General features: G+C 35.4%; 1 protein-coding gene across 2 annotated transcripts in view; it reads left to right on the top strand.

The window, feature by feature from the left end:
• Positions 1-25,905, top strand: part of FSTL5 (follistatin like 5) — a 948,118-nt gene that overhangs the window by 300,531 nt on the left and 621,682 nt on the right. For both annotated transcript variants that reach the window (XM_020969711.1, XM_020969713.1), the window contains exon 4: positions 15,059-15,307. In XM_020969711.1, the coding sequence (XP_020825370.1) occupies positions 15,059-15,307 (249 nt within the window). The remainder of the gene's footprint in view (positions 1-15,058; positions 15,308-25,905) is intronic.

A 25,905-nucleotide genomic window follows, 5' to 3' on the forward strand; every position in this document is an offset into this window, starting at 1 on the left:
TGCCACTATTTATTCTTTTGTTTTCATAGCTAATCTTTTAAGAGGGTTTTGATGGATTGTGTCCTAATGATGATACTAGCTTATAGGAAGAAGTATCAGCATAGGCAGCATGCATTAATTTATTTATTTGCTGATTATTGATGAAAAACAAGCAGTTGAGGATGACTGCCAAATATGTGTGTGTGTATTTTATATGCATACATACATACATACAAAAATGTGCTGGAATCTAATTTCTTCTACAAACTATTCACTGTGTATAATAATTTGTGTATCAAGCAAGTCCTTCTACTCCATTTAAGAAGCTAAAATTCTTTTGTATGACAGTATCCAAGTTAGTCTGACAATGAGGAACTTAAAGGTCAGGATTACAGTGGAGCTTGTGTTTGTTAGGGGTATTTGGTGGGCTGTGCTTTTATGGTTTTCTAGAACTATGATTTTATTAATGTATCTCTATGAATGCAGATGGGAACTTATTCTGCATTGTTCAGTGTTAGAAGGTTGCTTAGGCCACTGAGAGGATCAGTACCTTCCAAAGGGTCACTGAGACCCAGACTTTCCTGAATACTGTATAGAAATCTACTTTACTGTTTATATTGGTTATATTTTATTTTATTTTATTGTATTTTTCCAGTAGTTTACTACTAGAAATGAATCTTGATTAGAAGCAGAAGGTGAAGAGGGTATCCATCTAGAATCATGAAATGAATGAGAAGCTTACATTTGGAGGAGTACTTAGCCCATCAGTATTCTTCACCACTTCATGCTCTTTCTGAGTGACCCTGGCCTTGCTAAAATACTATTAATGATTTTGAATTATGTTTATACTCATGTCCACTTCCCAACTATAGGAACAATATAGGATGGAGGAAGTTCTGGGTCTCTCACTTATCCTCAAGTATAGTAAAAGAAAAATTCTCAGAGAAACACATATAAAATATGTTATAACCCCAAAATTTTTGATATAAGGGGGACTATTCTGAAGAGATTAATTGTAAGGTCTTTGTAAGGGCTTCTAGGAAGCTTTTCCAACTAATTTCCTCTTTCTCCTCCAAGGTACTTACTTATGTATATGTCTTTGAACAGTAATAATGAATTGCACATGTATCTTGGCTGTATGCATTCTTACATACTTTTTCTCCCATTCAACCTTTCAAAAGCTATGTATTTAATGTGACATACATTGTAGCTGGGATTGTGTGGTCCCCTGAATTCTGAAAACTGAAATTTCCTTTGTAACTTTATTATGACTAACATAGGGCTCTAAGCATAATGCTAACAAGGTGGCATTAATTAGAATTTATATCCTTTGAGGTGCAACTGTCATCAGCAGTGGGTTTTATTCCAAAAGGAATAAGTCCCATCATCTTCATCAGTCTTCCCACCTAGCCCCAGTCTTTCCTCCTGCTCTTCCTACTTTCCTCCTTCCTTCTCTCCATTCTCTTCTTCTCCTTTCCCTCTTCTCCTTTCCTAACTCTTCTTCTTTTCCTCTCCTTTCCCTCTCCTTTTTTTTCCCTCCATCCTTCCTCATGGTTCATCAAATCTCATACCTCATTCTACAGAGAGAAAATGGAGACACAGAGAGTAAGTCTCCAAGTAGACTTGGGTGAATCAGATGACCCAGCTTGCAACTTGAGAAAGGAATGAATCAAAAGTAAATTCATAGTATAGTATTCCTCATGTCCATTGACTCAGTTTCTTATCACAGAACAATGCATACCATTCTCACTTTTGGCAATGAATATCTTAATTTGCTTGGCTCCAAACACATCTTATCTTTGTTTGTTTAAGGGTTTTATAATGTTACAGAAATATATAATACCAAAATATGCTAATATTATCTCTAATAAGATTATTTTAATACCAAGGAAGGCTTGAATGTGAAACCCATTATCAGTTCTGCTATTTTATTTTTTCCAGTTTGACATTGACACTGGAAATTGGATGGAAACTAGGTAATACTGCTAAGGAAGGAGTAGAAGGCAAGCTAATATATTATGAAGAAATCAGGAACAGTATGGCATCTTCCTTTTTTAAGCAGGTGATGTTTTTGGAGCATCTGTTTATGCAGTGCCAGGCCAGAGTGTTTGTAAGACAGGGCTAAACTCCTTAAAACATTTAATATTCATCAGTGGTGAGCCAACTAAGGGCCTGTGCTTCTGTTGATACTCTTATTCCTGTTAATGTTCCCATAGGGTTTTGTCTGTGGTCCTCTTTGGGATTATTTGTTAAACTGAATGAAGTGATAAAAGTATTCATGAATACACTCCTTTGTTCCTAGAGCTAATTAGTGGGTTTATTTAAAATATCCTTTCGATGTTCCGGGGGGTCCTTAGAAAATGCTGATGGGAAATAAGTAAATTATTAGGTTGTGAACGAAAGTTTCAACAAGAACACAATGTTGTGATTTTCTTATGCTAGTGTGCCTGTTAGTGGAATTGAGCTGTAATATAGACATGTAATTTTCATGTGAAAATATAAACTACAAACATTCTAGAGAATAATAGGGTAGTGGGAATAATTTTAGTTTGTAAATTAAGACTAAGGATTTAATCCTAAATTGTTAGTAACTAGATGTGTGAGCCTTGGACAATCCCTGGATTTATCTGGACTTCAGTTTCCTTGTCCATAAAATGAGAGAATTATCCTAGGTGACTGCATAGATGCAGCAGAGTACTGGCAAATTTTAACAATATGCTCTCCAGGAAAAAAAAAAAGTACTCAGACTGCATTTTGAATTTTAATCTGCGTAACTCATATTTTCTCTATCACTTTCTTAAATCTAAATAATAAAAACAACAACAAATACAGATCAAGCCTACTGAAGAGTAAATGCTTACCCTGAAAACGTAACAACCAGCTTTTGGAAGCCTGTTCAAGCTATCTCCAGCACACTTCAGTGGATTTTTGTTGCTGTTGTTGCTGTTGTTTTTGTTGTTGTTTAGTTGTTTCCAACTCTTCATGATCCTCTTTGGGATTTTCTCAGCAAAAATACTTCAGTGGTTTGCCATTTCCTTTTCCACCTCATTTCACAGATGAGAAAACTGAGACAAACAAGGTTAAGTGACTTGCCCAGGTTCACAGAGCTAGTAAGTATCTTGAGGCCAGATTTGCACTCAGAAAGATTAGTCTTTCTGACTCCAGTCCTAGCTCTCCATCCACTTTGCCACTTAGCTACCCATGGCACATAGTACCCTGCAGATAGTACTATAGATCTAACTGGGAGATCCATTGATGAATAGGCTGAGATAGACTATGTCCATAATATAGATTTTTATTTGGAAGACAGGCACAATCTTGGTTATCACCTATTCCATTCACTTTGTTTTATAGATAAATAAACTCTTTCCTAAAGAGATTAAATGGTTTGCTTCACACCAATCAATCAATGAATAAACATATTTTTGTAATTTTTTAAAAATTTTGAACTTAAATATAAAATAAGAAATGAAAAAAGATCCCTCTAAAGATCCTTCCCTTATCCTCTCCCCCATCCCTCTCCTCTTAGCATTTTATTTCTTTTTGATTTTAGAAGACTTTAATACTCTTCTAGATATATATGTTTCATTCCATCTTGAACCCATTCCTGAAAAAAGTAAGGTTCCAGAACTACTAGCCCTTTTCACCCCACTGAATTCCTGTGTCACTTCTTCCTCTTTCACCTCATTTGTATAAGGTAATTACTTTTTTTTAAGCTATTCCTAAATGGTTTTACTTTTTTTAAAAATTAATTTATTTCGATTTATCAACAATCACTTCCATAAGCTTTTGAGTTTTAAATTTTTCTCCCCCTCCCTCCCTCCCTGCCTCCCAAAGATGGCATGCTTATATAGGCTTTACATATACATTGCTGTTAAACATATTTTCCCATTACTGATGTTGTAAGGAAGAGCTAGAACCAATAGGAGGAACCACAAGAAAGAGAAAACAAAACAAAACAGAAGAAAAAAAATAGCAATTAGTATGCTTCAATGTGCATTCAAACTCCATAGTTCTTTCTTTGGATGTGCATAGCATTTTCCATCATGAGGCCATTGGAGATGTCTTAGATCCTTACATTGCTGAGAAGGGCTAAGTCTATCAGCATTAGTCATTGTACACGTGGCAGTCACTGTGTGCAACATTTTCCTGGTTTTGCTCACTCCACTCAGCATCAGACCATACAAGCCTCTCCAGATTTTTCTGAAGTCAGCCTGTTCATCATTTCTTATAGCATAACAGTATTCCATTACATTCATATACCACAGCTTGCTCAGCCATTCCCCAATTGATGGGCATCCTCTTAATTTCCAGTTCTTTGCCACCACAAAAAGAGCTGCTATAAATATTTTTGTACATGTGGGTCCTTTTCCCATTTGTATGATCTCTTTGGGATACAGCGCTAGAAGTGCTATTGCTGGGTCAAAGGGTATGCACATTTTTGTAGCCCTTTGGGCATAGTTCCAAATTGCTCTCCAGAGTGGTTGGATCATTTCACAACTCCACCGATGATGTATTGATATTCCAGTTTGCCCACATCTTCTCCAACATTTATCATTTTCCTGTTTTGTCGTGTTGGACAATCAGGTGTGATATGGTACCTCAGAGTTGTTTTGATTTGCATTTCTCTGATCAACAGTGATTTAGAACATTTTTTCATATGACTATGGATGACTTTAATTTCTTCATCTGAGACCTGCCTGTTCATATCCTTTGACCATTTATTAATTGGCAAATGACTTGTATTCTTATGAATTTGACTTAATTCTCTATATGTTTTAAAAATAAAGCCCATATCAGAGACACTGGTTGTGAAAATTCTTTCCTAATTTTCTACTTTGGTTTTACTTTTTAAAATCATATCATACTCAGGTCTATGCTCAATCTGTCTTACCAACTCCTTACTTACTAATAAGAATCTTAGGCATAAATTTTACATTTTCTCATAAACAGTGTATCCTTATTGGGTCCCCTGTAATTAGTCTTTAGTATGTACCTTATATTTCTCTTAGCTCTTGTGTGTCAATTCTTCTATCAAGTTTAGGTCTTTTTTTTTTTTTAAACAAAATCCTGAAAGTCTGATAATTCATCAAGTGTTCATTTTTTTTTTCATTCAGGATTATGCTTGCTTTTGCTGGGTATGATATTTTGGTCAGAACCCTAGTCCTTTTGCGCATATATATATAATATATAATATATAATATATATATATATATATATATATATATTATATATATTATATATATATATATACACACACACACACACACACACACACACACACACACACACACACACATATATATATGTGTGTGTATATGTTATATATGTACATATGTGCATATATGTGTTTAACACACACACACACACACACACATATACGTATGTATATATATAGATCTAGTTCCAAGACCTGTGTTTTTTTGTGTTGGCACTGCTAAGTTTTATGTGATTCTGATTGTGGCATTGCCATATTTAATATTTTTTCTTGTTGGTAGTAATTATTTTATCCTTGAGCTAGGGGTTTGAGAATTTGACTATGATATTCCTATAAGTTTTCCTTATAGGATCTCTTTCAGGTCGTAATTGGTAGCTTTTTTTTGTATTTATACTTTCCTTTCTTGTTCTATTGCTTCAGGACAATTTAATTATTTCTTGCATTATTGTATCAAGATAGTTTTCTTTTTTTGATCATAGCTTTCAGGTAGTCTGATAATTCTTATGTTTTCTTGATCAGTGGTTTTTCTTATGAGATGTTTCACATTCTCTTCTATTTTTTAAAGCTTTATATTTTATTATTTCTTGATCTCTTATGAGTTCGCTGTCTTCCCTTTAACTTATTCTGATTTTCAGTGAGTGATTTTCTTCCTTTCTGGCTCTCCTTTTCTAATTTGGTTGACTTTCTTTTGATAATCTTGTTTTTCGTGTGTGTGTGTGTGTGTGTGTGTGTGTGTGTGTGTGTGTGTGTGTGTGTCTGTGTCTCTGTGTGTGTGTGTGTGTGTGTGTGTGTTTTAATTTGTCCTAAATCTCTCTTACTGATTTTTCAAGTCTTTTTTAAGTTCTTCCATGTATTCTTTTAGGGCATGTGATCATTTGATGTTACTTTTTGGAGTAGGAGAGGGTTACTTTGTTTCACTACCCTCCTCTGAAGATGAACCCTGGTCTTCTCTATTCCCATAGTAACTTTCTATGGTTGAATTCTTTCTCCTTTGCCAGCTTTTTTTTTTTTTTTAATTTCTAGCAGCTTATTTTTGGCAATCACTTCTAGTCTGGTCTATGGGGGAATGGTGCCTCTGGCCTCAGATCTTCCTTCAGTTCTTCCCTCTGGCTTGGAACCAAAACCAAGACCCCCAACCTATAGTAAGTGCCCACAGCCAGCAGCGTCCCTTCCCCACTGCTTCTGCACTCACAGGGCGTGTGCTGATCCCTTCTAGCTGTGGGGGATCTGCATCCCTGTAACACAGCTGGGTTTGCCATTCCTTGTCAGCAGAAATTCCCTGGATCTTCCTTGGCTCAGATACCCAACTCACCTCTCTGTCCTAGGGGTAAAGGTTCCTGTGGCAGGGGCTGAGGCAGCCTCCCAACCAGTCCACCCCTAAGCCTCTCCACTTGTTTAAGTGGAACTAGCCTGGAGGTGTTTATTCTTCATAGGCATCAAACCTCATCCAGGGCTTTTTCTTTAGATCTTCTCCGATTGTCCCAGGAGGACCACTGTTCTGTCCCTTCTCTTATTTATTTTTATCATTTTATGTTTGCCCCAAGCTGCTATTTTATCTCTTTTGTGGGGGAAATCTGGAGAGCTTGGAATTTTCTGACCTACACTGCCATCTTCCCAGAATTTTCCAATAAACATTTAAGTACAGGCACATGGAAGACCTTGTTCAGGATAGTATGCTAAGTGCTGGGATACAAAAAGAAAAAAAAATAAAGTAGCAATCCCTACCCTCAAGGATCTCATAGATAAGTGACACTTAGTTTTTGTTAGGCTTTCCAAAGCACTTTACATATGCTACCTCATTTGAACCTCACAAAAAACTGCCTAAGTGTTATTACTATCCTTATAAGTTTTTCAGGCTGGGAAGTGGATGAAAGGGGGCAGGCAGCTATTCTAGATGTAGGAATCTTATTCCTCAAATTCAATTTAGTAACTCATTGGCAAATTATAATCCTAGGAGGCTGCCTGGGGCTACTGAAAAGCTGAAGGAATTACCTATGGTCACCCAGCTTGCAGAGGGTCACAGGCAGGGTTTGAATAGAAGTCCCTGACTCCAAAGCCAGCCATCTATCCACTATACTATGCAGCCTCTCTGTTAACTAGCTACATTTTTGTAGCATTTTACAAACAACTTTTATTACCATAACCTTGTGAGGTAAATAGTGTATATTAAACCAATTTCTCAGATGAGGCAACTGAAGAGTAAGCAGGATAAGTGACTTTCCTAGGGTCACGTATTTAGTACGTATCAGAGGCAAGAGATTAACCCACATCTTTCTAACTCCAAGAATTCTGTCAATTCTGTCACCATCCTTCTAGTAGCTTCAGCCATTTAGTATATATCTTCAGATATATTAAGAATTGTATGTGTGGGGAGAGGGTTCTGAGTTATTTCTGTAGGTAAACAATATCTCAGATTATTAGACTTTTTTTTTCTTTTGGGTGATACAGAATTTGAAACTTTCTGTGGTTTTAAATATTCCAAATTAACACTTCCTCCTCCCCAATCTTAGAGTGAGTTATCTGTGTAAGTCATCCAGTGTTCATACGTTTCATTTACCCATTATTACATAACTGATTTTGGATAAACAGAGAGCTTTGTTCCCCACATATCTTTATATAATGTCTTCTTGTGAATGTTATGGGAAAAAAGCTGAAGGGCACATTTTATTTAATGTGTGGGTGCCCAAATGTCAACTGTAAAACTTTCAAGTGTACCCAGCATACAAGTAAATGCCTTGGTTTTGGAATGTATCAAATAAACCTCAAACAGATTAATTGCACAGTTAATCTTCAACTTTTATGTTAATTACCCATTTTGAATTATCAATGACTCCAATATATTTTGAAGGTGAAATTTTGTTACCTACATCTGGCAACCTGATGTAAATGTTAACTCAATCTTATGTTACATCTGCTTTGTCTCACCCTACTTACTGTTAAGTTTAAGAAGACTCGTCAAGATCTTGTAAACATCAAGGCAAATGGCAGTTTGAATTAATGCTCCAATACCTGCACAAGATTCAGTGCACTGTGACCATCTAAAACCTTTAACAGTTGAGCTGTTGTGTGTTTTCCTGCTGTTATTGGGCAAGGTTGGGCTAAGATGGACTGCCAGACTGAGAGTTTGCCCAGTACGCGACTATTGAAATATAATCAATTGGAAAACGCTATCCATCTATCAGTGACTCAATGAATAAGATGCCTTCTTGTTCAACTTCTCTTAGAGTAACCTGTTGCCCTTCAGACAGCAATTATAAAAACAGCAATGGAATTTTTAAATAGAAAAAAAAAGTTGGGGAAAAAGGCAACAGAAGTATTCTAGTTAAAAGCAAGGAATTTTCATTAAGTGCTATCATTTCAACTTGTAACTTCTTTCTAGCTCAGTTGAATTGGAATCTGTGTAGCTGCATAAAGGCATCTTTAAGTCTATCTTACATCAATCATTTCAAGAAGTTAGGTGGTCTGGCATTCATAGTTAATGCAACACCAGAGTGCTATTGCCTCTCCACTGGAGTGCTATGTTGCTAATTAATACAGAAAGGCATGAAATCAGTGAAGGGGAAAACTTAAACACAGATCTGCCATTGACCTCGATATGTGACCTTTGTGACAAAGACCTTATATGGGATATGGATTTTCTTTTTCAATGCCTCTTTCTCTCCTCCTTCCCCAGTCCTCCTCCCTTAGAAGGCTCAGCTGGGAGCTCTGATGTCAACTGATATTATCAAAGAGTATATTTTTCCCCTAGCAATTTTTAGCAATAACTACACCTTAGTCTACTTTACTAGAAAATGTAACAAAAACATTTAATTGTTCATGGTTGATAGAAGGAAACTGTGACCATAGCATCTTGTCTTTTTATTTTCAAGTAAAGATTAGTTGTATCATGAGACACTTTGAAAAATCTTCAGATATAATAAGAATTGTATATATGGGGAGAGGGATTTGAGTTCCCTTTATTTTGGGTGATCCACAGCTGTTATTCCATCATTGTAAAAAATTCCTTCATGTGGAAAATTTCTTCATTGTTACAGTTTAGGAAATCCTTTGTAACTTCCTTGGGCCCTGAGACATTTTCTAAGTTTCCACAGCAGGACAGCTAACACATGTCCAAGGTATCACTTGAATCCAGATCTTCCTAACTTCATCGTGCCACCTCAGATGACTAAAGATATATGTGTGTCATGAAGAGTTTTCAACACATACACAATAAACATTCATGAAGCACTACTATTTTGCTACACTTTACCAGGGCTATTAAGACAAAAAATGAAATACCCTTTGTCCCCAAAAAGTTTAAGGAATCTTTTTGTTGCTCTAGAAAATGAAAATGGACAGAAACATTTGGGCAGAAAGTAGACTTTTTTCCACTCCGGAGGGTAACTGTCACTATCTTTATTATTATTATAAACCTGTTGACATGTGTAATAAGCCAGAAAATAAATCAGATATAAAAAATGAAAAAAAGCATACAAAATTTAGAGATGAAAAAAGCATTAGAAGCCAATCTTCTCATTTTACAGATGAAGAAACTTAGACATAGAGCCATTATGTGACTTGTTCAAGGTAGTAAGTGGCAAAAACAGTATTTCAACCTAGGTTTTCTAAGTCCAATATTATTTAAAATAAGTGTCTCAGTCTGTTATGAAGCCTTTCTCCAAAATTATTTTAAACTATGGAAGATAAACTACATGATTTTTGCAAAAACCTGTTTTGAATTTAAAAATTAATACAAGAAGATTTCAATTTTTTATATTTTAGGAGAGCATTTGAAGCTTTAAATGGCAAATTGAGTATTTGAAGTTGTGAAGGCTAAACATCATGGCCAAAGGGTAGAACTTCTAAATTCATTCAATCAATAATCACTTAAAAGTGCCAACTCTGGTGTTTGGCATTGGCAATACAGTGAAAAGTAATAGACACTCCTTCCTTTGAGGAGCTTACAATCTAAAAGAGGATGCAACATGAAAATAATTATGTACAAGCAAGCTATATATAGGATAAATTGGAGCTATTCAAGAGAGAGAAGGTACTAAAATTAAGAAGGGTTGGAACAGACTTCCTATAGAAGGTTGAATTTTAGCTGGGACTCTAAGAAAGCCAGGAAGCAGAGATAAGAAGGGAAAGCATTTCACACATGGGGATAGCCGGTGGAAATGATGGAAGTTAGAAGATGGAATGTCTTGTTCGAGTAATAGCACAGAGGCCAGTGTCCTGAATCACAAAGTACATGGTAGGGAATGAGGAGTATAAGAAGACTGGAAAGATGTGTGGGCATGGTATGAAGGACTTTGAAATCCAAACAGAGGGTTTTTTTTTTCATTTTATCCCAAATAAGAGGATAAAAGATAGGCACTGGGGATTGAGTAAGAGGCTGACACAGTCATACCTGTACTTAAGGAACAATTCTTTGAGAATTGAGTGGAGAATAAAGTGGGGAGAGACTTGAGGCAAGAAGACCAAAAAGCAAGCTATTCCAATAGTACAGTGTGAGCTGAGGAGAGCACATACCAGGGTGATAGCAGTGTCAGAGAAGAGCATGGGATTAGTTGAGAGACACAACAAAGGGAAAATCAGCAAGCCGTGGCAATAGATTGGATATGTAAGCAATGAGGATAGACGGTAGGCCTGAGTAAATGAAAGGATGATGGTGCCCACAATAGTAATAGGGATGTTTGGAAAGAGAGGGGAAGAATATTTTGGGGAAAATAATAAATTCAGTTTGTGATATATTGAGTTTAAGATATGCAAAGGACATGCAGTACAAGATTTATAATAGGCAGTTGGAGATGAAAGACTGGAGGCCAGCAGAAGGGTTAGGGCTTGATAAGTGAATATAGCAATTTTGAGTATAGAGATAATTGAAGCCATGGGAGTTGATAAGATAACTAAGTGAAATAGAATAGAGGGAGAAGTAAGAATGAGGAGGGTACAGGGCAGTAGGGGAGATGATAGGTGACGGGTGGAATGTGAAGCATGGCTAGGCCTGGCTACAACAGTGAGCTTTGTGTGTATACTCATCAGTCAGGTAAGCACAGGTTTCAGGTTGGGATTTCCAGAGATGAAAAAGTTGTCTCCTAAGGTATAATCTCTGTAGTGCCAATGGTCAAGAAAGTACTTCATCTAGTTTGAAAAAAAAAAACACACTCACCCAAAAAACAAAAACAAAAAAACACATATGCTGTGGTTTTCTAGTGAATGTGTAACAATTAGCTCTCCGGAAGGCATGACACACTTTTAAATTTAAGCTGAATTACTAATATTTTCTGTATCATTTTCTTAAGTCTAAGCAATCAACAAAACAACAAATCAAGGCCTGTTATGTAGCATTTCCGATTAAGGGGGTTTAGAAAAGAGGATGCCAGTACAGTTTGAAAATGGTCAGGAAGTGACAAAGAGGCTGAGTTCTGGGCAAGATAAGGTCAAAGCTCACTCACTTATCAGAACTCAGAAACCCCAGCACAGAATCCAGAGTCCTCTGGTAGGAGGGGCTTGAAGAAGAGATTCAGAGTACGGGTGGCATAGTTTGTAAGTCGATAGAAAGTTAATATGACACTACTTCCTCCTAGATTCTGTTTCAGATATTATGATCTAGAGGTGGACTTTTATACACCTTACCATGGAAACTGGAGTACTATGAAATCCTCCCAAGCTAGAAAGGCTTTGAACATAGGCCCGGTTACAATATATAAGGTTGAGTTGCCAAGATTTGGCAATTGATTGGATATGGCTGGTGAAGAATGGAGGATGACAAATTGAGAACCCCAGTGATTGAAAGAATGATGGTAGTCTGAACAGAAATAAGGAAATTCATAAGAGGCTTGAGTTTAGGAGGGGAGATTGAAGAGAATGGTTTGGATGCATAGAACACAAATAAGAACACTTCACTAGAGAGATATTAATTCAGCTGTACTACATATATGTCTGCTACTATGAATTCTGCTATGCTATTTGAAATAGAACATTGCTAGTATGGTAAGGTTATGTTACAGCATGGATATTTTACTTTTTGATTTGAGATACTATTGTTCTTGTTTTGATGTTTTAGTTTTCTATGTTTCTTAAAGAAATCATTACAATGATCTCAAAGTGCAGAATTGCAACTACAGATACGTGAAATGTTTGATGGTACAATTTGCTGTGAAAAGTATTGAAAAATCAATAATTTTATGCAAGTTAAATTATACAGGGATGTTCAGTGATGATTGCAATTCATTTAGTATGTGATAGGACTGAATGTAGTTAAAAGTATACCTTGATGTAATAATCAGATTAAATTGATTTAATCTTATACCAAACTAGGGTTTATCATTAGTCATGGGCAATTACTATAAAAAAGGACATGTTCTAGCCATTCATTTATATGATATGAGTCCCCTTTTGGATTGCATATGAATTAATTAAATTTTCTTTAATTGTTCCACAGTTACATGCAACATGCAACTTCTGGCTTGTATAAAACAGGTCACCAACTTCTAGAAAATGGCCAACTTCCTAACACAACCATCTTAACTGAATCACTAGCTTTAAGACTTTTGATTGTGGTTTACACGTATAAAAATCCAATTGAAGTCAAATTCCAACTCATTTTGCCATTCTCATAAGGAGGGAATAGGTCTGCAACATTTAAATATACTCCAAAGTTCAAGTGTTAAATTCTATACTTTCCCTATGTTTAGTGAAGATCCAGTACAATCTGATTCAATTTATGCAAAATTTATCAAAGTATTTGTTAATTGATTTAAATTATTTATCCATATTTAAGCACATTCTCGGTTTATTTTTAAAGTCATATTTTCTATCTTGTGGGTTATTAAAATATGACCTACAAGAAATATATTATGGGACTATAGGATCATAGATTTAGAATCTAAAGGGAATTTACAGATCAATAAGTCTTAGAAAAAGGAGTAATCTTATTTCAGCCTTCCAATTGCTTCTATTGTTGTTTTTCAGTCATTTCAGTTGTGTCTGACTTGTGACTCCATTTGCAGTTTTCTTGGCAAAGATGGAGTGGTTTGCCATTTCCTTCTCCAAAAGGTTTCTATAGTGGTCTATAGAGCCAGACCTATGCTTAGAACTTATGTAATGGCTTACTAATTAAAGCAGTGACAGTTTTAGTATAATCAGCAGGAACCACTTGATCATTTCAACTGAATATTTGGTATATACTCTGTATGTGTTGTATTTGTTGACTCTGATACCTGTTTATGTGGAAAGAATAACTGTGGAGTACTGCTGAGATTATTAGGCTTAGAGTCAGGAAGATTTGTATTTGAGTACCTTCACAGACACCTACTAGCTAAGTGACTCTGGGAAAATAACTTAATCTCTCTTGGCTTTACTTTCTACATTTGAGAAAAGGTATATTAATATCTATAATGTTTCCTATGCAGCATTGAGGAACGAATGATATAATTTATGGAAAGCATTTTGGAAAACAATAAACACTCTTACTTTTGTTACTTTTATTGTTGTCCATGTTCTTTCCTTCAATAGAACACAGTAGAATGTAAATTCCTCAATATCAGGGACTATTTTATATTTATCTCTATATCTCCAGCACCTAGCAGAGAGCCAGAAACCTTGTAGGTGTATAATAAATGCTGGCTGATTGAATGAAAATGAATTATGTATCCAAAGAATGGAAAAGAGTCAGTAGCCATGAGGTGTGAGGATAAAATAATGAGCTTGAATTGTGAGATTCAAAGAAAATAAGGCATATAATGTAATTTATAGACTTAAAGCACTTTTGAAATCATACTGCTATATTTACTGTTGTTTTTACTATATTATTAAAAAAACACTCAGGTTTTGAGGATTAAGGATCAAATTTCATGACCTTTATGTACTTTAATTTCTGAGATGAGGAAGTTTGGAATACACATACAAATACATAAATATATACATACATACACACATACATTCTGGAAACATGAAGAGCACCATGGCATAGTAGATAATGTTAACTTCATAGTTATAGAGGAAAAACAAACTAGGTTCAAGTCCCGTCTCTAACGCCCATACTGCACATACTGGCTGGGTCATCCTGGGCAAGTCACTTCACATCTAACTACCCTAGGCAACTTTCTAAACTCAAAAGCTGCAAGACAATTGCTGATCTGCAGTAATAGAGGGAATGTTTTTAGAGAGTAGTCTACCCTAATGAAATTGTATTTTCATTTTATACCTTTCTCAAAAAAAAAAAGAAAAAGAAAAAATGAAAGAAAATTGAAACGTATGTAAGGAAACTTCTCACAACTAAAATTCCTAGAATTACAAAACCCGAGGACAGATTTTATGTAAGAAAAAAAAACCCTAATCCTCTCTTCTCTTTTTCTTTGTGTAGATAATATTAATGATGTGTAAATATATCCAAGCATCCTTTAGGAAGCATAGTCTGTGTGTATGGTATGTTAGGGGTATTTATGACTGGAAATTATCATGTATGTGACAGTGGGATTCACCAACTGCAACTTTGAAATATAACTTCTAACAGTGAATGAATAAGGTTGAGGTTGTAGGAGATGACTTCTCTCCAGATCTGTCTCCAATTTTTTCCTCTGCTCAGATATTTGTCCACACAGTAATTAATGCTTGAAGCCTTGAACGCTACTAGACCTGCCTCTTGTGGACTGGCAGTGGGGATAGACTGACCTGGCTGGATGAACCACAAATGCCTGAGAATAAGGGTCATTGGACCCTTAGGTCATTTCCACCTTGATTTCCCTACAACATGGATGTTGTTTGATTCAGGGACTATGATGATTCTCATAAAATATAGAATGTATTTTAAGGATAAGAAAAGTCTATTACTTATCTGTGCAAATATAGACTATATACTTTTTCTTTCTCCTCCAGGGTATCTCAATCAGGATGGTCCACTTGTATCCTGTGAAAATAAGTACTGTGGCTTGGGAAGGCACTGTGTTATTAACAGAGAGACTGAGCAAGCTGAGTGTGCATGCATGGACCACTGCAAGCCTCACTACAAGCCTGTGTGTGGGTCAGATGGAGAATTTTATGAAAACCACTGTGAAGTACACAGAGCTGCCTGCCTGAAAAAACAGAAGGTGACCATAGTTCACAATGAAGATTGCTTCTTCAAAGGTAAGTTCAAATAGAACAATCTCCTGCCTTTTACATTACTCCCAGTATCTATTGCATAGTCAGAGCATAGAATGTCATAAAAGTCTAAAGTGGAAATGTAAAAGTATTTGTGTCTGTGAGTAGAACACTGTATATTTACTTGGAGGCAACGTGGCATAGTGGAAATAGCATTGACTCTAGACTCAGAGTGCAAGGGTTAAAATCTCACCTCTGACCTTGGGAAATCTTGGGAAAGTTGCTTAACTCTATTAGCCTTAGTTTTTTTTCATATGTGAAATGATGAGATTGGACTACGTGGCATCTAGGGTCCCTTCCAACTTGGTGTTTGTGAGCTTATTATTTCATTTGAATAAAGTGGCATCTGCATGAGAAACAAGTGGCAATATTTGTTTCAAGTACTTAATTTATCCTATAACATTTTATCCTATGGACCGCTTAAGGCAACTCTGACTACACGTGGTCAATGTATATAACAACAGAACAATGCCATCCAGAGAAGATCACCTCAAATAGAATAAATGGTCATTCTGTTCTATTAAGATGTCTGCATTATAAACTGACAAGAGTAAATCTTTTGGACCAGTTTCAGGGGATAAAAACATAAGGAAGCTAAAAGAAATTAAAACTATGGAGATTCATAGCAATAGAAGAGGGATAAGAATGGACTTGTGGTTTCATTTAATATGATTCTATTTCATTTCAATGCATGTGGTAGGGAATTTCCTAGTAAGGAAACTCTGTATCCAATAAGGTTCAGAACTCTTCTGCAATTTATGACCTTGTAGAGAGTGGCCTAGAATAACAACAAAGCAAGCTGTTGGCTGGGTTATACTGTTGGTATGCGTTAGAGGCAGGACCAAGGTGGTCTTGGCAACGAAGGCCAGCTTTACTATACTGTGCTATTATAAGATATGAATGTGATACAATATAGCAATTGATTTATATGCATATATAAGTCTTCATAGAGAAGCCTGCCTTTAAACTGCTTGACTAGTGTTATGACCTTATGTGAGCCATATGAGAAAATTCTTCTGCCCTGGTGGTTATGAGCTCATAGATAGAACAAACGTGGCAAAGTTTGTTTGTGACTTAAATTTGTGATTTAACACTTAACTGTCCTGATCCAGTCTCCTACTTCTAAATCATGCAATAAGTACATCAAACAAGTTAATATCTGCTCAGAGGTATTATTGTTTCCCCAATACGTTGTACCTTGGGCTTCCTTGCATCAATGAGAAAGGCCAACACCAAACTGCCTGAGGGGAGAATGGACCCTGGTATACCTTCTAGTACCTACTAGAATGTACTTCAAAGGGACAAGGAGATGAGATTTCAATCCTGTTATTCTTAAATATGAAACCATTCAAATTTTTTAAAGGCTTATTTATATATTTGACATTTTTTATTCATTTTCACTAACAGAAACCAGTACTAGGAATTTGATAGGTAGATATTGTTTCAGAGATTGTCAATACATCACTGAATACAGTGTTTTTAATTCACTTCTTTGGAGCAATAGTTGTAGTTGACGTAGGGCAGACATAAGGTTTGGTTGAAAGGCATCATGTTATAGTGGATAGGGAACTGGCCTTTGAGATGGGAGCCTAGATTTAAAACCATCCTCTGACACATACTATGACCATTCCTTAACCCCAAGTGCCCTAGGTAGTTAACTCTCTCTGAGACTAAAAGTTACATGGATATTGACAATCTTCTTTGATGCAAGACATTTCCACTCTGGAAGTTCCCTACACTGATGAAATCACAAGTCTCAAACAGTACCAAATGCTTTTCTATGAAACTGAATCATCAGTATGGTTATCATTAAAATTGAAATAATCAGACCAAAATAGCTTTTTCAGCAAATCATTTAACTAACTTGACACACAAACCATCTGAGTTCAGCATCAGAGTCTGTCTGTAGTGTCTATGGGCATTACATGATTGGAACCTGTGCTTTTAGGAGTGGATTGCTATTTTAATCAAAAGACTTCTATGGAAATGTAAATTTGAAACAAAGATGATGCAGTAAACCTTTTCATCTCAGGGTTCTGTGCAAAGAGAAAAATGTAAACATACTATTTTTCAAAATGGGTAAATTTACATGAAATGTTTTTCCATAACAGGAAAATTGTGATAACTTTTCGAATTGCATAAGAAATAGTGCTCCATAACCAGCTGATGCATGGGAAGTCAATTGCCCCAAAGAAAGTTGAAAATATGAGGATAGTTTCCGGTCTTTAGTGAATAAAAATGAATCTTAAATACATTTTACAAGTTATTCACAAAAACCGTTCACAGACCAGAAGTCATTTTTACTATAAAAATCATACCCTAATTTAAGGGTGCAAAGAGGACACTGGTAGATTTCAGTCAATTTATCCCCCACTTTGATTAGAGCTGTTTTACAATTCAGTAAAATACTGTAGTAACGACTTCTTTCTAGTAAGCTAGTTAGAACAATACTTTCCTCTTTTTATATTTTAAGGTGTGCAAATTCAGTCATTCCCATCATATTTAAAAATAATGAAAGCTATGTTAGTGATTTCCATCTTCTGTTCTGTTCGCTGTGGATCCTCTGCTTACACTGAAGATTTGTCTAACAGCAAGCAAATGTATCTGTAAGCCTGCAGATGTTGAGTGTCAAGTAGACAAAGCGTTGCAATGACATAATGTTCTACTTTTCAGTCAAATGGTTTTACATAATGTAGACATCCTCTATGAATTGCTACAGAGACGTAATGGTTAAGGAGAAGTGTACCAGCCAGAGTGGTGTTTTGCTTCCTTAATTCCCTTCCTAAAAACATGATTGGGAATGTCTGCTGCTAAGTTTCAGAAGTAGCAGTTTCTCACTTTAAGTCAGTATACTCATTGGCACTAAGATACCTTTGAAATTCTTTCTCTTTATGTAATCTGTAAAATGTTGATTCCTCAGCAACTGGATGATTTCTAAGGGATTACCATATCTCAGAAAGTCTGGTTTGTATTGTGTTCACTTAGCCATTGCACTCACATACTATTTTTATTTTATCCAATCATGCAATAGTCTACCAAACATCAAACAAAAAAAATAGTAGGATCTCTATCTGAATTCCATCGAATGTATGATGAGGAAAAAGTGAGAATACTCATAAAGAATAAATAATTTTTTGCTGTAGAACTCAAAGAAAGCCTTCATGGTTTAAATGTCTTCTTAGTGTGTATACAGGTATTTTCTAGGACTTTATGTATAGAGGCAATGGATAGAGTGCCTGACCTGGAGTCAGGAAGACCTGAGTTCAATTCTGGCCCCAGACACTTAGTAGCTTTGTGACTCTGGGCAACACACTTAACCCTATTGGCTTCAGTTTCCTCAACTGTAAAATAAGTTGCAGAAGGAAATGGCAAACTACTCCAGTATCTTTGCCAAGAAAACCCCAAATGGGTCATTAAGAATCAGATGTGACTGAAACAACAGAACAACAGGAACAAATTAAGATTGTCTATCTATCCACAGATATGTATATATACACATATATGACATATACATGTATGTATCATGTATATGTATAGTTGCATGATACAATCTGGGGTAATCAAACTCCCTCCATCTTTGACTACTCTAGGCATGAGTCAGTTAGATGAAAGTAAACACAGAAGTTGACTTCTTTGGAATCTGGGGCTGAATCCTTTTACTCATTAGTTAATCTCTATCAGCTCCAGAGTGAAGTTGCTGAACTAGGTGGCACGGTGGGTAGAACACTGGGCCTGGAGTCAGGAACACCGGAATTCAAATCTGGCCTCAGACATTTACTAGCTATGTGGCCCTGAGTAAGTCACTTAGCTTCTGTTTGTCTGTTTCCTCTTCTGTAAAATAGGGATGATGATAGAACCTAACTCCCAGGTGTGTTCTGAAGATCAAATGAGATAATATTTGTAAACCACTTGGCACGGTGCTTGACACATAGTAAGCACTATGTAAATATCAACTATTATCATTATTTTTATTATTGTTTTAAGTGTAACTGTAATGAAATTTAGTAATATCCACTGTAATTTTGATTGGGTAAACTTTTAAAATTGTCCCCCCCCAAAAAAAAAAAAGATTTTTTACTAAGCTGAGTTCCCACTTTTGGAAAGTTCATATTATCATGCCAAGAAGTTTTTGGCCACATACACTCATTTATCCCTATCACCCTATTAATGGTTAATGGTTCCAACACATTATTGTATTAGATGAATCATAAATATAGGGAAATGAGTTTAATGTGAATTTCTTCAAGGATTAATGATTTTGGAACTGTATCTGGAAGACACGAAAAGCACATCATCATAAAAAAGTTTCTAATATGCCACTATTCATACTTCTTTTATTAGGAAATAACAGGATAAGACAGAGGACAGAATATGGTAACATCTGTGTTTGTTGGCACCACGTACTGAGAGATGGTGTTTAGCATAATGTAAGGCATCCAATTTCTATATAATGCTTAGCTATTCATATTTTTTCAATAAGACAGATTTGCCCCTAGAGTCATTTTCTCTTAAGGGCTGTCTAAACTGCTGCCAGCCATGTCCTCAGTTCTAATGAGTACAATTTCTTCTCCTCCTGACACAGGGTCAGTCTGTCATACAAAACATAATTTACTTACTCAGAGTTGAGATATAAGCTGGAGTAAGAAATTGAACATATAAGCGCTGCCAAAATGAATAAAGAATTAAACCTTTTATGAGAAAGTCAATTGAATGGAAACCCTCTTGCCATTTACTGAGTAGAGAATAAAACTCTCATAAAAGCAAATGTTCTGTGTGTTTAAATGCACATCACAAACAATAACAACTTGGGAAATATGATTGTTAAAACAATGCATGTGTCATCTGAATGAGGTTTGGTCCTGAATTCTCATCTGCTCCGTTTAGTCTAGGAAAAATTTTTATATTGCATAGTGTTTAATAATGTGTTTGCTTTTTAAAGTTCTTTTAACTAAAATTCCTAAAACTCATTTAAAAACTTGGTCAAGAGACCCTTGGTAATACTTTTAATATCTTGGTAAATGTCAATGATGGTTAGAAATGGATTTTATTTTGAGAGTGTTCTTTGTGGTTGATGCTTGTTTATAGTTAGTAATATTTTCAAATTCAGAGAGAAAGAAAAAAGAGTTCACTCTTTTCCTTCCAAAATTCTATTTAGTATTGAAAAATGTCTTTTGGCTACATCAGCCCCAACTGTAGCTACCACTGTTGGGCTTGAAAAAAAAAATCAATAGAGATTGTAGCTCTGGAAAATAGACAGTACTGCCACCAAATCCAGACTGATAAGTCATTATTCATGACTTTTTTCAGCAACCTGAAGCAGGATCTTGACTTCTAGGCTTTATTTTGTGAAATCATATGAAATCAACTGAATCTTTATTTTTGCCAGAATTGACGACTCAAGAATACTTCAATATTTGGAGGGATTTATGATCCCCTCCAAAAGTACAACGTGGGGCTTATTTGCACTTCTATTCTGTGACTTTTCCTGTGTTTGAGTGTGTGTGTGTGTATGTGTGTGTGTGTGTATGTGTGTTTCCCTATACATTCTCCACAAGATTCCAAGTCATCATGCTGGGCTTTCCTCTTGAAAGGAGGATATACCATTAGAACATAAAGACTAACCATGTACTCACTCTAGCAATAAGCCCATCCTTATTCCCCTATTCTACATTATTCTACTTGTTTTAACTTTTAGGAACTAATTAAACAGCAAAACACATTTATTAAGCACCTGCTTTGTTCAGAACACTGCTGCATGCACAGGATGAGACCAAGTTTAAAGAGAAAGTTTAGATTTGTCTTGCCAGCAATCTAGCAGAAGATAAGGAACCGGTAACCATAACTGTAGTACATGTTTACATGATAATTTCATTAGAAAATTACCAAACTAAGTGTTATATGCCATCTGAGAGCTAAAGTTCTTACAAGCTGAAGTAATTGGGCAAGGTCCTTCAGAAGGGGCAACATTAAAATTGGAAGAATGGGTAGGAAATAAAGTTTATTTGACATGACTTGATCTTAATGAATTTGTGCTAATAATCTAAGTTTTCATGAAGTATTTCTTAGAAGAATTCCAAAGACATCATTAGTTTAGATGAATTGTCTTACCTCCTCACCCCCATTTTAAATTGGTACACTATTTATACTTCTCCATTCTCTCTCCATCTCCATAGTTTTTCAGAGTTTGATGATAATGACTAAGGAAGTTCTTTATTGCCCAGTTATATCCTGCATCTGAGCTTGGTGCCTTGAATCCGTTGAATATAGTTATTCTGTTACTTACCTTGGGTTTTAAAAGATTCAATTTTTTTTTCTGTATGTTATATCTGAAGATTGTTGTCCTTGGTAGAGAAAATAGAAGCAAATTAAGAGTTTTAAGAGAAAGTAATATTACTTTCTCTGTTACTTGTTCTCAACATTTCATTTGCCCTCCCCCAATTACTTCTCTCCCTTCTTTCTTCTTCTTTTTGTATGTCATATAACTAAGAAATTTAACATTCATTGAAATTCCCAACTTATTCTCAGCATCAACATCCCCAAAACTGTAACAGTAAGAATTCTCTGCAATAATTAGACAACTTTTTATTTAAATATTTTAATCCTTCTTGAAACAATTTCATATGCAAAGTATCACTTATGTTTAGATCTAGAAGAGATCCTTATAGTACTTACCTCTAATCCTCTTATTTTATAGATGGGGAAACCAGCGTTCACCTATTATCTTGTTAGGTCTTACAAATACTTTCAGAAGTAAGTGGAACAAATATTTCTCATTTGGCAGGTGAGGAAACTGAATCAATGAAGATTTACTTATCTTGTCTAAAGCCATACAGAAAGTGACAGAATTGGGATTCCTAGGTTACTAATATCCTAATCCTTGCCGGTAATAATGATATGTGCCAATTGTCTGATAATTTTTTAATGATCTCCCCTTTTGCCAGCTCACATTATTGACTCATTGACAATTGACAATTACATTTTATGCTTTTCCTTTAGCTATTTTAAGCACTACATCTCTTCCCAAAACTGAATTCCTTTTATCTACATAAATTAAGTCTTTGCCATGATATAGGGGAAAGCATATCAGCAGAGGTCCCACAGATTGGCTTTAACATAACAATAGCAAATGTTTAAATACGAGCATATTTATATATGGCACTTCAATGTTTACATATATTATCCCACCCAAGGCTCACAAAAACCTTGTGATAAAGGGGCTACAAATATAGGTATTGTCCCTGTTTTTCAGATGTGGAAACTGAGGATTGGAGTAGTTAAGTGAGTTGACTGCAGTCTCACAATGAGTGTGAGAGGCATGATTCCTATGTAGTTCTCATCTAACCATAATAAGTCAAGCATGCTTTCTAGGACAATACGCTGTATATCTAACTAATCACCTTGATCCAAAAGATTCAGGCCAAATCTGGAGAAAAATTGATTTTGGAAGCTATTAGCTTGGAAGACCTAACCTGATTTAGGAGGGTTTTCTTATTATTCCTAGTGGTTTTGACATTTGCAATCTATAATATGTAAACTCCAGCAAAGTACCTGACTCAACATTTCTCTTCATAGTACATTTTTCTCGTTGTGCTGAGGTTTTATCTCAATTCCCTTTTCTTTAGAAGGAATATCACCCCATGGAATCAATTCCTTAATATCACCATTTCCCCTACATGGCTAGGGTAGGGGACCTGAAATGGAATGGACTGTTCTGTTTTTTATTTCCTTTTAGTTCCTGTATGGGATATTTAGATATTGTCTTTGAATTTTAAATGCTCAGATTGTCCTTCCTTGTATTGTAAATTTTCCCACTGTAACTTTTGCAGATTCTAAATGTAATGGATAAAATTCTAGTGATTATACTTATTTCAGAGTTGCTAAGGATGTCTCGATCTCTTATTAGTAATATTCTGCAGTATTGAATGTGACAGAAAAACAATAAGAGACTTTATTAGTCAAAACAATTGTCCTTCTACATAAGTTAGACTCTTCAAATATTGTATAGCTTATTACCTCTTATTAATATGCTTGCTTTTCTCTTTCATTTTCTCCTTGTCATGCTGAATATGACATTTCCAAGGTTCTTTAACTTGCTGGAGATTTTGAAAATACAGAAAATTTTCTATGTGCATCACTTTTCAGTGCAGTTGTGCTTCTCTATTAGTTTCTTTGAAAAGATATGATGTCAGGTGACTGCCTTTTGTTATCAACTTTCATCCAACTAATAAACTAATAAACACTCTTGGCTGATGTAATTGGTAATCAAATTTTTCCAGAAAAACAAAAATAAAATGAATGCTATCTCTGTCCATTGTTTTTTTTTTTTTTTCTGGGCCTGGTCAGGGAACCACCAATGTGGAAATTCCCTATCCTAATCTATATAATTCTCTATAAGTTCTGTAATTTAGCCATACAGTTAACTGAGAGCATTAAGAGGTAAGTGACATGGTCAAGGTTATAGAGCATTTCTCCAGAGACAGGACCTAGGATGACAGAGTTAGAATTGTAAAGGACATTAAAATTCATTTAGTCCAACACTTTTGTTATACACATGAGAAAACCCAGGCCTGAAAAGGTGAAGTAACTTGGCTTATCGACAGAGGAAGAGTCCAGAATTGAAACTGGGTCTTCCTGACCCTGAAACCATCTCTCTATCAACTTTATCCATATTCCCTATATTAGCCTAACCAAGTCATTTAAAAACTTTATTTCTGTTCATATCAAGTAATTTTTTTAAATTTTATTAATTTATTTTGATTTATCAACAATCACTTCCGTATGCTTTTGAGTTGAAATTTTTTCTCCCCCTTTCTACCCCCCCCCTTCCCAAGATGGCACACAATCTGATATAGGCTTTACATTTACATTCCTATTAAACATATTTTCACATTAGTGAAGTTGTAAGTAAAAATTAAAACCAATAGGAGGAACCATCAGAAAAGATGAAACACAACTCAACAGAAGGTAAAAATAAGTGATAGCGATTCGACTTCCATAGTTTTTTCTTTGGATGTGGACAGCATTTTCCATCCTGAGGCCTCTGGAGATGTCTTAGATCCTTAATGCTGAGAAGGGTTCAGTTTAACAATATTAGTCATTGCATAACATGGCTGTTATTGTGTACAAAAGTCCTCTTGGTTCTGCTCACTTCACTCAGCATCAGACCATATAAGTCTTTCCAGGTTTTTCTGAAGTCAGCCTGTTCATCATTTCTTATAGCACAATAGTATTCCATTACATTCATATACGACAACTTGTTCAGCCATTCCACAATTGATGGGTATCCTCTCAATTTCCAATTCTTTGCCACCACAAAAAGAGCTGCTATGACTGTTTTTGTACATATGGGTCCTTTTCCCATTTGTTTGATCTCTTTGGGATATAGCCCTAGAAGTGCTATTGCTGGATCAAAGGGTATGCACATTTTTATAGCCCTTTGGGCATAGTTCCAAATTGTTCTCCAAAATGGTTGGATCATTTCACAACTCCACCAACAATGTATTAGTGTTCCAATTTTCCCACATCTTCTCCAACATTTATCATTTTCCTGTTTTGTCATGTTGGCCAATCTGATAGGTGTGATGTGGTACCTCAGAGTTGTTTTGATTTGCATTTCTCTATTAGAGCATTTTTTCATATGACTATAGATGGCTTTAATTTCTTCATCTGAGAACTGTCTGTTCATATCCTTTGACCATTTATCAATTGGGCAATGGCTTGTGTTCTTATAAATTTGTCTTAATTCTCTATATATTTAGAAATGAGGCCTTTATCAGAGAGACTGGTTGTAAAAATTCTTTCCCAATTTTCTACCTTCCTTCTAATCTTAGTTGCATTGGCTTTGTTTGTGCAAAAACTTTTCAATTTAATGTAATCAAAATTATCCATTTTGCTTTTCATAATGTTCTCTATCTCCTGTTTGGTCATGAATTCTTCTGTTCTCCATAGATCTGATAGGTAAACTATTCCTTGTTCTCCCAGTTTACTTATGGTATCAGCCTTTATATCTAAGTCATGAACCCATTTTGACTTTATTTTGGTATATGGTGTGAGATTTGGGTCTATGCCTAGTTTCTGCCATACTCTTTTCCAGTTTTCCCAGCAGTTTTTTTCAAAGAGTGGGTTCTTATCCCAGAAGCTGGGGTCTTTGGGTTTATCAAATAATAGATTACTATAGTCATTGACTACTGTGTCTTGCATATTTAACCTATTCCACTGATCCACCTCCCTATTTCTTAGCCAGTACCAAGCAGTTTTGATGATTGCTGCTTTATAATACAATTTAAGATCTGGAATTGCTAGGCCACCTTCCCCTGCATTTCTTTTCATTAGTTCCTTTGATATTCTGGACCTTTTGTTTTTCCAAATGAATCTTGTTATTATTTTTTCTAACTCTATAAAATAATTTTTTGGTAGTTTGATTGGTATGGCACTGAATAAGTAAATTAGCTTAGGTAGGATTGTCATTTTTATTATATTAGCTCCCTACCCATGAGCAACTGATGTTTTTCCAATTATTTAGATCTGATTTTATTTGTGTGAAAAGTGTTTTGTAATTGTGTTCATAGAGTTCCTGGGTTTGT

The sequence above is a fragment of the Phascolarctos cinereus genome, unplaced genomic scaffold (genome assembly GCF_003287225.1).
Source record: "Phascolarctos cinereus isolate Bilbo 61053 unplaced genomic scaffold, phaCin_HiC Scaffold_9;HRSCAF=440, whole genome shotgun sequence".
NCBI lineage: Eukaryota > Metazoa > Chordata > Mammalia > Diprotodontia > Phascolarctidae > Phascolarctos > Phascolarctos cinereus.